Consider the following 13,716-nt stretch of genomic DNA (forward strand, 5'->3'; position numbering starts at 1 on the left):
ATTTCAAAGAAATGAGCACCAACAACGCTGCTTATAAGCACTGCTGGAATACATGATTAAACCATAATATGCACTATCATGCGTTGGAACTCTATGGTTGGGCTTGCATGGGCCAAATTTAACCAAACGCTGGGCTGGAGGGTAGAAGCAACTGACCTTTTAAAAGAACAATGATCTTCACAAATCAATGTCTAATGAAATAGAAATGTGCTCAGAGCTCTCTCTCATCATACGGATGTTGTCCTGTCTGTCCAATCACCCAATGCAGCCGTCGTTCAAGCCTTTCCTCCTTATCGTCGTTGCTGCCATTTTCATCTTCTCTATTTGGCTCACCTGCTCCTCTCACACACGGAGTCAATCGGCTATTGCCACTGCAACCATAGTGAGAGGGGCCATCGTTGAACGGGAATCATGTTCGCAAGGAAGATCCAACGAAAATCGTGGATGTTTACAAATTTCAGGAGTCTCCAATATTCGAAGAGACGAACTCATGAAGCTATTATCTGGAGCCGATCGAATCCATTGGGTGGAAGAGGAACCGAAAGTATTACCACGCAATGACTTTGTTTATACAGAGTATCTTGGCAAGAAATATATTCGATCCAATCGATGCTTGCTCAAGATAAATTTGTTCTCACGTGGCAATCCAATCACCTAGCTAGTTATTCCTCGATCCGATACATTTTACACATTCCATATTTTTTTCATTAAAAAGGTCTACACTCCTCCACCACACAGCTACTGAACAGCGTCTTCAGAATGGATACCAAGAATCTAACCCGAATCACTCACCTAAGAGGTGGCTTGAGGAACCATCTCATCTCAGCTCACCACCTATCACATTCCACATAACGAGAACAATTCCGCAGGTATAATTGCACTTACAAACGATTTCTTAGATCACAAATCTTGCAAAGGGGAAAAAAAATCCTGACCAACGACCTCAGCTACCCTTGACCACAATAGTTACTTAGATGGGAAAGAACCATAAGGCCGGACCGGGATCTTATGCAGTAATGCACTATCGTCCACACGTGGGCTCAAGCCATATGTCGGTGATAGTGTAGTATTGTAAAGGATACGTGTCCAAGCGAGTTTTAATGGTTAGAGCTAGCTACTAATTTTAACCATTAAAGTATACTTTTTAAAATTTATACAAATTTCACTATTCCTAATTTCTCATACATCATAGAGGAGAGATATGCTGAGGTGGGACCTGCTTTGTACTTAGAGCTATCTTAGCACATCTCTCCTCTGTAAAGTATGAAAAATTGAGAACGGTGTGATCCACATAAATTTTAAGAAGTGTACTTTAATGGCTGAAGCTAGCGGTTAACTCTAACCATTGGAGCTGTCCTACTGTAATAACTCAATTCAATCTGACAAGATATATGCAGTGAGTGATACAGACACCTCCTTGTGCAGCACTGTTCAAATGGTCGTTATCTGTCCTTAAAACGTAAATCTCAAAACGGTGAACAAGAACAAAACATAATCATCTCTCGCTACAACTAAACACTCATGTCATCCATCTGATATGGCAAACGAAACATGTTTCTTTTTTCATAAGAAACACCTCTAAGCACCTTCATCATATATACGCCTAGGCCGAGTCTATATTCCTATAAAATATATGAATTATGGAAAATTGGAACGATCTTCACTGTATATTTTACACGATTAAATATTCTACAATTAAAGTTGGTCCTCCTATCCCATCCCCTCTCCTATAATATAGAAAATCACAATCTGCCCCTTCACCATTTGCACATATACCCTTATTTACCCCTTGGAATTTGTGAAATCTACTATATCAGGTTAAAGATGTGTGCACGATAGATATCCGTTCTTAGGATATACCGTATGTCTATTAAATATATATAATTATTAATTATTTATTTCTTGCCAGTCCCGGACCAGATGAATTGTTTCCTTTTGCTAACGATGGCTTCGAGGACATATTTGGGCGCCTTTAGTGCCGTGTGGTAGTAAATTGGCTAGGAGAAGAGAACTGATTTGACGAGTGTCAGCCAGCCTTTAGGCGTTAGAAACTTTTCCTTACATCCTATAAAACTAGTGGCACCTACATATCATCTATACTCCTATAAAATATACAAATTATAGTAGAACTGAACAATTTCCATTATATATTTTATATAATCAAACAGTTCACAATCAAAGTTTCTCCCCTATCCCCTTCGTCCCCTATAATATGGAAAGTTATAATCTATTCGTTCACCATTTGCACATAGGCTCTCTAACTATACATATTGTTCGGCCAGCTTTGATATCATATAGTATGGAAAGTCACAATCTGCTCATTCACCATTTGCATATAGGCCATCTAGCAATGAGATATTGTTCAGCTCGCTGTGATCAGTGAGGCTGGACTGGATCGGGCGTACATGTAGCAGCAGGTCTAGGGTTCGTTTCACTCGTGGCGCTCCCCTCGGTGGTGCTGTGCCTGTACGCCTCACTTGCGCCAAAGGAGAAGATTCGCAGCGGGTCGAGTCATCAAAGTGACGCTGTAAGACCTTAAATTCTAGGATCTCTTATGCCTCCTATATCAGACCCTGGATCAAGTAGCTGATACGTACAATATAACATTTGCAGTATCACAGTTAAACTTCGTACTTAAATACTAAGGTTCAAAGTACAAAAAGTTACAAACACTACTATATATTACAAACCTTACCAAGAGGCCAACAAGACACAATGGAAAGAAAAAGCCCAAGCCACAAGCAACTTAGGGTGCGGACACGACTTTTAAAACTACTCTTCATCCTCGGCTTCACCTCCGGTAAAGTTGGCATCGACTTCCTCATCTGAATGATAGTAAGAGTGAGTACAAAAGGTACCCAGTAAGCCCTATACTACTTCAAGTGTTTGATAGATGCATAAAGAGGTTATTCAAGGATAAAGCTTTACGGTTTAATTTCAAGCGTAAAGCAGTTTATGTAGGTATTCAATTGTATTAAACTATTATTGACTTTAAAATAGTTTAAATAGTTCAAAACCAGATGACGAGTTATATCTGGGGGTTTTTCGGTCGTGGGTGGGGCTACATCTCGCTCCGCAGTCCCTATGATCACATCTGATGTACCTCTAGTACCACACAGCTTCTGACGGATTGAGCCAGAAATCTCATCACATGGACATCTAGTCCACACACTCACTCATCAAGACACATGCACCCGGAGTCTAGTTAAAAAGGTTCTGCCTTCACATGTTCATTGCAGTGAATACGACTATTCAAATAGGTTTACACTCTGCATTGGTTGTACACTGTAACCACGTGATATACTTAGCCTCCAACTGTTGCAAGCGAATGAGTGAATCACGCGATATGCTCAGCCTCCAATGTCCTTTTCTACCGAGCTTTTCTATGAGATTTACCCCCAAGCGTTAGAGTCCATGTACTGAAGGCCAACCCCCTTTTTAAGCCTAGATCAATTCTAGCAACCTTCAAACAGAGGGACATATGGTCACTTAACTGCTCTCAGCCTCCTAGTATGATGCCCAATACAGTCCAGTGAAGGAAAGTCAAGTCCTACCCATTCAGGATGCATGGTTGCACGGGGGTGGCTAAGGCATGGCAGCGAAATGACTCGGTCCTTAAGCGGTCAGGATAGATATCTTCCAGAAATGAATATCACATAGGTAACTCAAGCCCCCGGGAGCATCCTCATCCAGAGTACTACTCCACATGCTCCAGCCAAAATAGTTTTCACCTATTTTTACACATCACCATCCACATCCCACACAACATCAAGGATCTCATTACCATCACGGAATTCACAACCATCAAGGATTCATGGTATATGTGTTAACATTGATAATGATCAAGAGATATCTCCGAAGAGACGTATTTTGAAAGTGACATCTCTAGAGAGACGTATTCAATCTTAAGGATGCTAGATATTAAGGTGTTGTCCGTCATTAATATAGCTAACAACAGGTAAATTCTAGGGTGATATGTATTCTGGATGATGATATTCCAGGCATGGCATGTGTTGATAGAATTAACTATTACGAGCAGTTTGTAAAAGCGCAATGCATAACACATGCGATAATAAATTAAGTCTTAATTGATCATGTAGATTGTCTGAAAACATAGGTTCAACATGATCAAGGAAATAGGACTTGCCTTCTCCGAGGTTCTCTTCAAATTCTTTGTTGTAGTCAGGATCTTCCTTGCTCCTGATGCTTCCTGCGCAGCACTCACAAAATTCTAGTGGTTCTGCAATTATGACTACGATCATTAACGAGCTATACTAGAGAAGATATAATAATATCAAATGGAAAGCCAAATAAGCCCTAATGAATATCACATTATGATAGATGGGTAGATCTCGAATTTAGATGAATTTCAGTGAAAGAATCATCAAAATCAGAACCAGAACGGAGAAGTTATGGTCCCCTAAAAGATTTAATCTAAAATTAGTAAAAATTATGAAATTGCACTATTTATAGGTGAGGCCCATGGGTGGGACCCACTGAACAGTAGCCTAGGACACATGAAAAGTGACTCGGTAGGACCCACATGAACAGTATCATATGGGTCAAACTGGGCTTGGATTTAGACCGGGTTCGGGCCTATATGGGCCAGGCGCACAATGCCGGGCTGCACAATGCTTGGCCCGATTGGATTGGGCTGACTTGTTTGCGGGCTGTGGAGCTGGGCTGACCCATTGAGTGAGGCCTCCTGCGGCTGGACTAGCTTGCAAGACAGCGGCACATGGGTTGCCCCTCGGCCTGCTTGGCCAAGCAGAGCAGAGTGCGGATGGTGTTACAGTCCACGTGCGTATGCGGGGGCACACGTGGTGAAGGGGAAAAAGCGATCGACAAAGAGCAATGTGGTGGAGCCACGTTGGCAAGCTCACCGGAGATGCACTCCCACCGAAGTCCCGTGACAGGAAGCTCAAGCCAGCTAGCTACACGCAATGGGGAACTCAGCTAGGGGCTTAATGCCGGCGGCCGGTGGCGGGAACAACACTAGATGGTAGCCGGAGGAGAGGGCAGCGGCGCATGAAATTTGGGCAGCATCTCCCCCTATGCTACTCGTGCTCTCCCTGCATGAAAAAGAGCCTAGGGCTCCCTAGATGTCATAGCGCAATGGTAGGAGCACACATAGAGGCACAACAGACCGACGGTGACAACAACACGACAGCGGAAAGAAAAACACACGATTGTGTGTGGCTATGTGCGAGAAGAAGCATGGGGATGGCTACTAGCTACCTAGGAGGGAGCGTGATGGGATGGGAATGCTGATAGAGCAAGAATGACGATGGGCAGGGCGACGACCGGCGATTCGTCGAAGCAGTGGCGGCGGTTCTGCTCAGCTCTGGCTCAAACGATCTCCCGCCGGGCTTCCGTTGAACGGATGGCGGTATAGGGCTAGGGGCGTCCACCCAGGGCTCCTTGGCAGCACATGGGTGGAAGATCGGAGATGACGAGCTGCGGTGGCGTGCAATGGCAGCAGCGACGATGAAATAGGTAGAAGGAGAAGGGGAGGGTCGGAGCAGTGCTATTTATAGAGGGGAAGGGAGCTACAGGGAGGTAGTGCGATCACTTGCGTCGCGCGGTCGACGGCGGCAGCGCAGCGGTGAGGTGGTGGGGCGGCGCCCACAATTTTTCTCGTGGCATGGGCGCACTGTGCCGTCCACACGCGTGTGTGGGCGCGGAAGTCGCGCGGTATAGAGGCATGGGTGGTGTGAGCATGGGAAGAAGAGAAGAGAGAGAGCGAGCGAGTGAAGGGTGTCACGACGATATTTCTTGGAGGAGGAGGCGGTTGTCGCGCTGGAGGAGAAAGGAGAGGCGCGGGTGGGTGACCGATGCGCGGCACGTGGTCGGCCATGTGCGCGCGGGCGAGGGGATCGGCGGGCTGGCGAGCACGTGGTTGTGACCCAGCGTGGGGAAAGGAAGGGGGAAAGGGAAGGAAGGCTGGACCGGTTGCCATGGGCTGCGCAAGGGAGAAGGAAGGGGAGATTTAGCCCGTGAGAGAAAATGGAAAAAGAAAAAGTGAAGGAATTTTGGAATGAATTCAAATGAGTTATTTGAATTTGGTTTTGACTTCGGATTAAGATCAACTCAAACGAACATATTTGAACTTTGATTTGGATTTGGATCTAGATCTTTGGGAAAGGATTTAAATTCAAGGGATTTGAATCCAATTTGATTTCAGCTGATGGAATACTAAGAGTAGATTTGAAATTGAGAGACATTCAATTTTAAATCTCCACACAAAAAACCATAAAAATTATAAAACAATGCACAAGAACCATTTTAATGCAAGGAATATTTTTGAAATAATTCTAGTGCATTTTTAGAATACTTAGCAAAGTAATAGATTTGAATATATATATATATATATTTAAATGTATATTTCTTTGATTTTAGTTGGCATAATTATCTATGAAAAAATTAATTTGCAGGGAAACTTGCTATTATTTAATATGCTAAAACTTGGGATATTATAGACACGTTGTGATCACAAATTGATTACACATGTATAAAACATATGTGCAGTTATTAGTATGTTCTATTTTAATACTCTATTAGTTATACTAGTTAATGGGATAAAATTTTCTCTCACTTGACCCGGAAGGTCACCAAGAACTAGCAATGGTATCCCATTACCCTTACATATATATGGATAGTTATTCTGCTTTCCAACATCTGCACTGGATATGAATATCGCTATTCCAAACTCGATACTGCATGAAAAATAGATAAAAGAGACACTATATAAATAATAGATCATCAGGACCTATCACTTTAGAACCCTTAGTAACAGGTCCTATTAAGACCCGTCACTTATGTATCTTCAGGTTAGTATCAGATCATGACCTATCACTTATGACAGATCATCAGTGATAAGTCATAAAATTACTCGTCATTGATGACATTAGTGATGGATTAAGTTGTGACCCGTCACTAATGACTAACTCATCAGTGATGGATTATCCTAGGCCAGTCATCAGTGACGGATCATGTTACGACCCGTTACTTATAATTTATCATCAGTGACGGGTCTCTCTAGGTCAGTTATAAGTGACAGATGATGTTATAACCCGTTACTGATAACAAGTCATAAGTAAGGGCTCATGTTATGACATATCACTGATGACTCAGCTCTATTATTAGAGCTGGCCAGCAATTGAAAAGTGAGAACTACTTTTTTCTTAATTTGCCAAACTAAAAAATAAGTGTATTATGCAAATCTTAAAAGATATTATGCAGAAAGCATACAACTATGCTATAGCGTAATATTTACGCAAAAAAGCCACAAATGTAAACACTAAACTTATAATCATGCTATAGCTAAGATTAAAAAAAAAGGTATGAGACTACAAATATTTATAGAGAAATACATCAATAAGTTACAACTTATGTTTAGCCTATTTCATGAATTTTCATTCACACGTTGAACAAAACCGGTATAGGATATGACAACATAGTAGGCGTAAATATTTTTATTTTTATTTTATTTTTTTCTCACCTTAGCAGCACTAGAATAAAAATTATTGTACATTTTTGCTCAAGATGGACACAAACGTGTGTTTCAAAAATGATGCAGAAACTTCAGTAGATGAGAACCCAATCTTCTAAGTTAAATTTGGCCTCAAAAAATTTATTAAACCGAATAAAGTGAGAGAGAAACGGATGTGACTTTTTCTGTAGTTATCCGTAGAATCATAAAATGTCAAAATTAAAGTTTGTACGCAAAAGTTATATCCATTTTACCGAAGACACTCCAGGATATCTATCAAATTGTGATAGTTGGCATGAGATATTCAAAAATTCATAAAATATTTGTACAACTTTGGATGAAATTCATATGATTGGGAAGAAAAATTCAGAAATTCATATGGTTGAGAATAAAAATCTTACATGTAAATTCTAACTTGATATTGAAATATTCATAAAGCTTTATATGTACAACATGTCACTAATGACGGGTCACAATTATAATCTATCACTAATGACCTTCGATAAAAAAGGTAAAAATAATAACATATCAGGCTTCCTTCGCAACACATGTGAGGGAGAGGTGGTAAGTGGGTTACTTACGCGCGAGGAGGTTGTGGGTTCGATTCTCACGAAATATAGACTATAAAAATAATATGAAAAATAGCAAACGACCCATAACGAGTAGTGATGGCCAGTGCTTTGGATGGCTCGAATGAAAAAAATATTCTTTTTAACTTTTTTATGTTAAAAAAATATGAGAAACATTTATCAGTTATAAGTGATGGGTCATAGTTATGATCCGTCACTGATGATCTTTATAAATAATATGGTACTATTATAACTCGTCATTCGTATAATTATCGATGATGATTTATAACTCATCACTAATAACCAGTGACGTATTCGGAGTGACATCACTTATAACCATTATGGTATATCATCAAAGGCTTTTTTTTTTCACTTAGTGCGAGATGATTATTCCATTTTCCCGTCTAGGTCTTGATGCTCTATTCGTATTCGGTCATCGTCTTTGCGGATTAGATATTCTACCCTATCCATCCATTATATTGCATGGTGGATTCTTTACACTTGTCTGTGAGGCCGTGAGGCGTCGTCGATTGCACGCAAATACTAACTCCAATCCTGAGGAAATTAAAGCTTATCCATGCACACTCAAACAACCACTTGTGATAAAATGTTTCTGTAATGAAATATCTTTAATTTTCTAAAAACGTTTGATAGAAATTTTGAATTCGGATTCTTGAAGAAAAATGATATGAAAATGAATCGAAATGGGTGAACCATCATTTTGAGTGATTCTTCTTGCAATGTTAAAAATGAGAAATGTTTCAGTGATTTAAGGTGAGATATTTCACGTTTTGACATGTTTGGTAAGGATTCTGAAGAATTAATAGAGAATTAAAATATTTCTTGTAACTAAATATGACCTAATTTAATGTAATCAACTAACTAAGACAATATGAGTTAGAAAAATTATCTAATTGGTTATTTAAATTAAACTATAAGAATCAACAGATACCCAATGATCTATTCATGCTCATTCGTACCGACGAGTCGCTACACAATCCGATGGATTGCACCTAAACAACCACAAGTCAGTTGGATTGCACGGACACATACGTTTAGGATATGATTGGTTATTTATATGAAAGTAATCTGTGTGAAGAATATATATAATTTTAAAAAAATATATATTTAGTTGTTTATATATACTATTTTAATTTGGTTCGATAGATACAAGCTAATACATCTGCTCATATAATGATGCTATTTATCGATGTTACAAAATCATTTTCATACAAATAACCAATCACGATCATAACTCTTACATCTATTTATACAATCTCAAATTTAATCAACCAAACACAAATAATCAACTTACCATATTCAAACAAATACAACCGACTAAATACTTTACTTTTTAATAAATATAACTCGGATCAACAACTCGTACGGGCTTCGAATGAAATTTGCCGAATCCTGAGTACCAGCTACCCGTTGCTTCCTCGCCTATATATAGTCCGTCCTCCATCGCAGCAGACAAAAACATCGGCAAGACCGGTCGCTGCGTCATCTTCTTCCTCAAAAGAATTAATAATCCTCGTCTTCCGGTATGCCTAGCTATCGATCCTCTGGTCTAGATTTATTTTTCCCTCAGACTGTAGCTAGCGAGCCTTTGTTTTCGATCTCCATTTTATCGGTTGCATGCATGCATGTTAATTTTCATTTATTTCGTATCCTTCTTCTTAGTACGTACGTGTGCATATATCCATACATGTTGGTTAATTAATTTTTTTCTTGATATATTTATTTATTAGTACGTACGTGTGCATATATCCATACATGTTGGTTAATTTTTTTCTTGAGATATGGGTTACTTATTTATTAGTACGTACGTGTGCATATATGCATCTACGTTGAGTCTTGCAGGTAGATATGCATTAGATCGATTGTTGGGTTAGATCGTGCAAGTGGTACTTATTACATGCATCCATGCATGCGAAAGAGATCGTAAGGTAGACAGTCATGTCAGACAAAAGTTTATATTATTTGGCCCTTCTATTTTATTTTAATACTAGATAAGTATGGCCTTGTACTTTGAATATATATATACTAGTTCACATAAGTTACAAAACCAAATACCATGTACTTCATCTGGTCATAAATACATATCATTTTTTTAAAAATTAATTAAACTTTTAAACTTTAACTAATACTAGCTTTCAAAATATTAGTTGGTAAACCTTCAATTCATATGTATAGATTTTATTTTGAAAAATGGTTTCATAATATCGTAAATTCAATAAATTTTATAAATATATTCAAATAAAAAATAGTGATCAAAACTATACATTAAATATTATATCTTATTTAAAATAACATGTATTTATGACTTAAGGGAGTACCCGGTTTCACGTATTTGAAGTATCACTACGCATGTGGATCACTAGCTTGACCACCTCTACGTGAAAAAAAAGTCATTAGTGACAAGTAATAATCGGTATCAGTGAGGGGTCCTGTACCGGTCACTCTTATCATATCACTAATGATAGATCATCATTAGTGACGGGTCATAACCGTGACGTATCATTAATGTTCAGTCATTAGTGACGGGTCGTAACAGTGATCTGTCACTATTGACTGAACATTAGTAATGGATTATAATCTTGACCCGTCACTAATAATTGATGAATATTTTTTGTATTTTTGGACACGAAAAAAGTCAATAAAATATTTTTTTTACTGAGCCATCCCAACGTAGGCTCATCCCATATACTTCACAAGCCACACTTTTTTCACATTGTTTTCAAGTTTACATTCCATCGGAATGGAACCTGCAACCTCCTCCTCACGTGTGTAGCCATCTTACCACCTCTGCTATCACGTAGTTGTGATAGAAACTGGATATTTTATCCTTTTAACCTTATTTGCCGAATGTCATTAGGGATGCGTCGTAACTATGATCCATTATTAATGACTAATTTTGTCAAATTTCATTGAGGGTTATAATTTGATAGGTGATCCGGAGTGCATTCGGTAAAACAGGCATAACTTTTGCATACAGACTCCGATTTTGACATTTTTTTACTCTATGGATATCTAAAAAAAAGTTACATCCGCTTCTCCCCGACTTTGTGGGGTTCAAAGAATTTTTTGAGGCCAAAAAATGACTTGGAATATTGAGTTCTTGCCCCCAAAAGTTTATGCACCATTTTCGGAACACGCGTTTGTGTCCATAGCCTCCACACCTTACATCAAACTTGAGCAGAAATGTATAATGGTTCATATTCTAGTGCTACTAAGGTGAGAAAAATAAAATAAAAAGAAAAAATATTTGCAAATACCGTCATTAGTGACAGATTACAAGTTGACCCGTCACTAATGATTGGCATAGGATGACTCATTATTAATTAGTGGATCATTAGTGATGGATCTAGTTGTGACCCATCACTAATGACTGGACTAGGATAACCCATTACTGATGACTGGACTAGGACGATCCGTCACTGATGACTAGACAAGTCACAACTTGACTCGTCACTATTATCATCAGTGACGAGTCATGTTACGACCTGTCACTAATGACCACTCATTAGTGACGGGTCTAGATCTGGTCCCAACCAGAAGGTACATTAGTGACACGTCCTTATTGGATCCGTCACTAATAGGACATTAGTGACGTATGTTGAACAACCATTACTAATATGGTGTCTTCTTTGCTGATTTCTTACATAGTGACGTATACTTTGCTCAATCTCTAGAACTAATTAACCTTACCTTTCTAACTCAGTTGTATCTTAATTTGGCCAGAGATCATATCCTAGCCTATACATCAGGAGATCGAGGAGACGACAATGGGAGAGGAGTCGCACGACAAGGATTCATACAGCTTCTCAATTGGGATGATTGGAGGGCACAACAACAAATACAATAACAATCATGGCCAGGGAAAGCCTTCCAAGCAGCAGCAAGGAGGGGAAGGGGTTGGGATTGGGCACAACAATATCAACAACAATCCTCCGCAGCAGGGACCGTATCCACCTGGGGCGTTCTCATATGCATACGCATACTCCCCTGCACCATACCCATATCCTCCATCGTATAACCCATATGCACACCCCCTTCCAAAGCAATCACCGCAACTGGGTGTGGGTGTGGGTGTGGGTGGTGGCCACCCTCCTCCTCAATATGGTCATGGGTATGGGGCATACCCGCTTCCCCCTCCCCCTCCACAACAATCGCAATCGTATGGTGGCGGGTACCTCAACTGGATATGGTTTCTCATGGGCATGGGCATGGGGATGGGGCATACTCATCCCCTTCCCCTCCACAACAATTGCATGACTATAATTATCATGGCCAGTATCCCTATCCTATACAAGGTTACCTCGACTCCTCCGTGCCACTCCATGGTTATGTATTGTGAACTATTGTTTCAAGTAAAAGAATACATGACATTTTGGATATGGCACGGTCTTTAATACGTACATTTGATCACTTTTTAAAAAAAAATATATGTACATAGAATCCAAAAAATTATGAGATAGGAACCTATTTTTAAGACAAATCTACATATATAATCTCTATGTTTTCAGACTAATCTCTATGATCAGGCAACAGGCTAATTTAATGGATGGACTACTTACTCCATCTTATGGTTGATCATATGAGATCATATCGCATGCAGGAGGTTATGGGAGCCACGGTGGGGGGCACATGGGCATGGGATTGATAGCTGGAGGCGCAGCCGCCACCGGAGCTGCTGTCTATGGAGCGTACCATCTCGTTCGCGGACATGGTGGTGGTTACGGCCATGGCCATGGCCACTATGGCAAGTTCAAGCATGGCCATGGCAACCACGGCAAGTTCAAGCATGATGAGCAAGGCAAGTTCGTGCCAAATCGTCCATCAGATTGAGGACATGAGCTACAAGCTCCCCAGCCCCGATGGATTTGGATGCCTCTGGTGTAGGCTTCCTTTCCACTTACAGGGCTGTTCACTGTTGTTGGGAAAATAAAGTCTCTGCCTTTGCGATCCATGCATTTACTACTGTACTATATATATTTAGCAGGGTGATCATATCATCGTTCATCCTACCTCTATCTATATATATTTCTGCACCACTCTAGCTAGTAGTTTGTGTCCGAGCTGGGCGACGAGATGGTTTGCTAATATATAATTAAGCACGGAGCTGAATAATATAGCCTTGTGTTGGTATATACCGTACCCTAGCTAGTACTGTATTGATGCTGTCCACTGAAATTATTTCAAGATATTATTCTCTGTTGTGAATTGTTGCCGACAGACACTGTCGAGTGCTTATATATGCTGCTGCTATAAAATATATATTCTTAAGATTATTCTCTGGTCCATCGATAGATGCTGTCATAAACATATATTCTCCGAAAATTCTTCCTCATCGATTGCTTCTGTGCTTCGCTTGAGTATCAGATGCAATCATGCAATTGATACGCTCTATTTGCACCAGAACTGATTTAATTTGCAGCCGGAGAGGATGCTGCAGACCGTGGAGGCGTCCATGAACATGTTCATCACGACGATCTGCAGCAGGATGTGGCCTCCAGCGACGCACCGCCCATGACGAGCTCAGGATTTGGCGCTGTCGATCACCAGCGACCTCTTCACCTGCTGCAGCGTCGCCTGGCGCGGCGTCGCACCCATAGCAAGTGCGGTCCCCCCCCGCCCCCCCGCCCTGAAGAA

At 40.2% G+C, this 13,716-nt stretch overlaps 1 protein-coding gene across 1 annotated transcript; it reads left to right on the plus strand.

Moving 5' to 3' along the window:
• Nucleotides 1–9,541: 9,541 nt before the first annotated feature.
• On the plus strand, nt 9,542–13,226 carry LOC133929675 (uncharacterized). The gene is made up of 3 exons (XM_062376461.1): nt 9,542–9,605; nt 11,806–12,377; nt 12,683–13,226. Exons 2-3 carry the CDS (start codon nt 11,850–11,852, stop codon nt 12,725–12,727), a joined length of 573 nt encoding a protein of 190 aa, XP_062232445.1. The 5' UTR covers nt 9,542–9,605; nt 11,806–11,849; the 3' UTR covers nt 12,728–13,226.
• Nucleotides 13,227–13,716: the final 490 nt, after the last annotated feature.

The sequence above is a fragment of the Phragmites australis genome, chromosome 9, assembly GCF_958298935.1.
Source record: "Phragmites australis chromosome 9, lpPhrAust1.1, whole genome shotgun sequence".
In the NCBI taxonomy this organism is placed as follows: Eukaryota; Viridiplantae; Streptophyta; class Magnoliopsida; order Poales; family Poaceae; genus Phragmites; species Phragmites australis.

Coding starts and splice junctions, on each gene's coding strand:
- LOC133929675 (XM_062376461.1), top strand. CDS start 11,850: ATGGGAGAGGAGTCGCACGACAAGGATTCATACAGCTTCTCAATTGGG. Junction 12,378..12,682: donor GTATCCCTATCCTATACAAG/GTTACCTCGACT, acceptor TATCGCATGCAG/GAGGTTATGGGAGCCACGGT.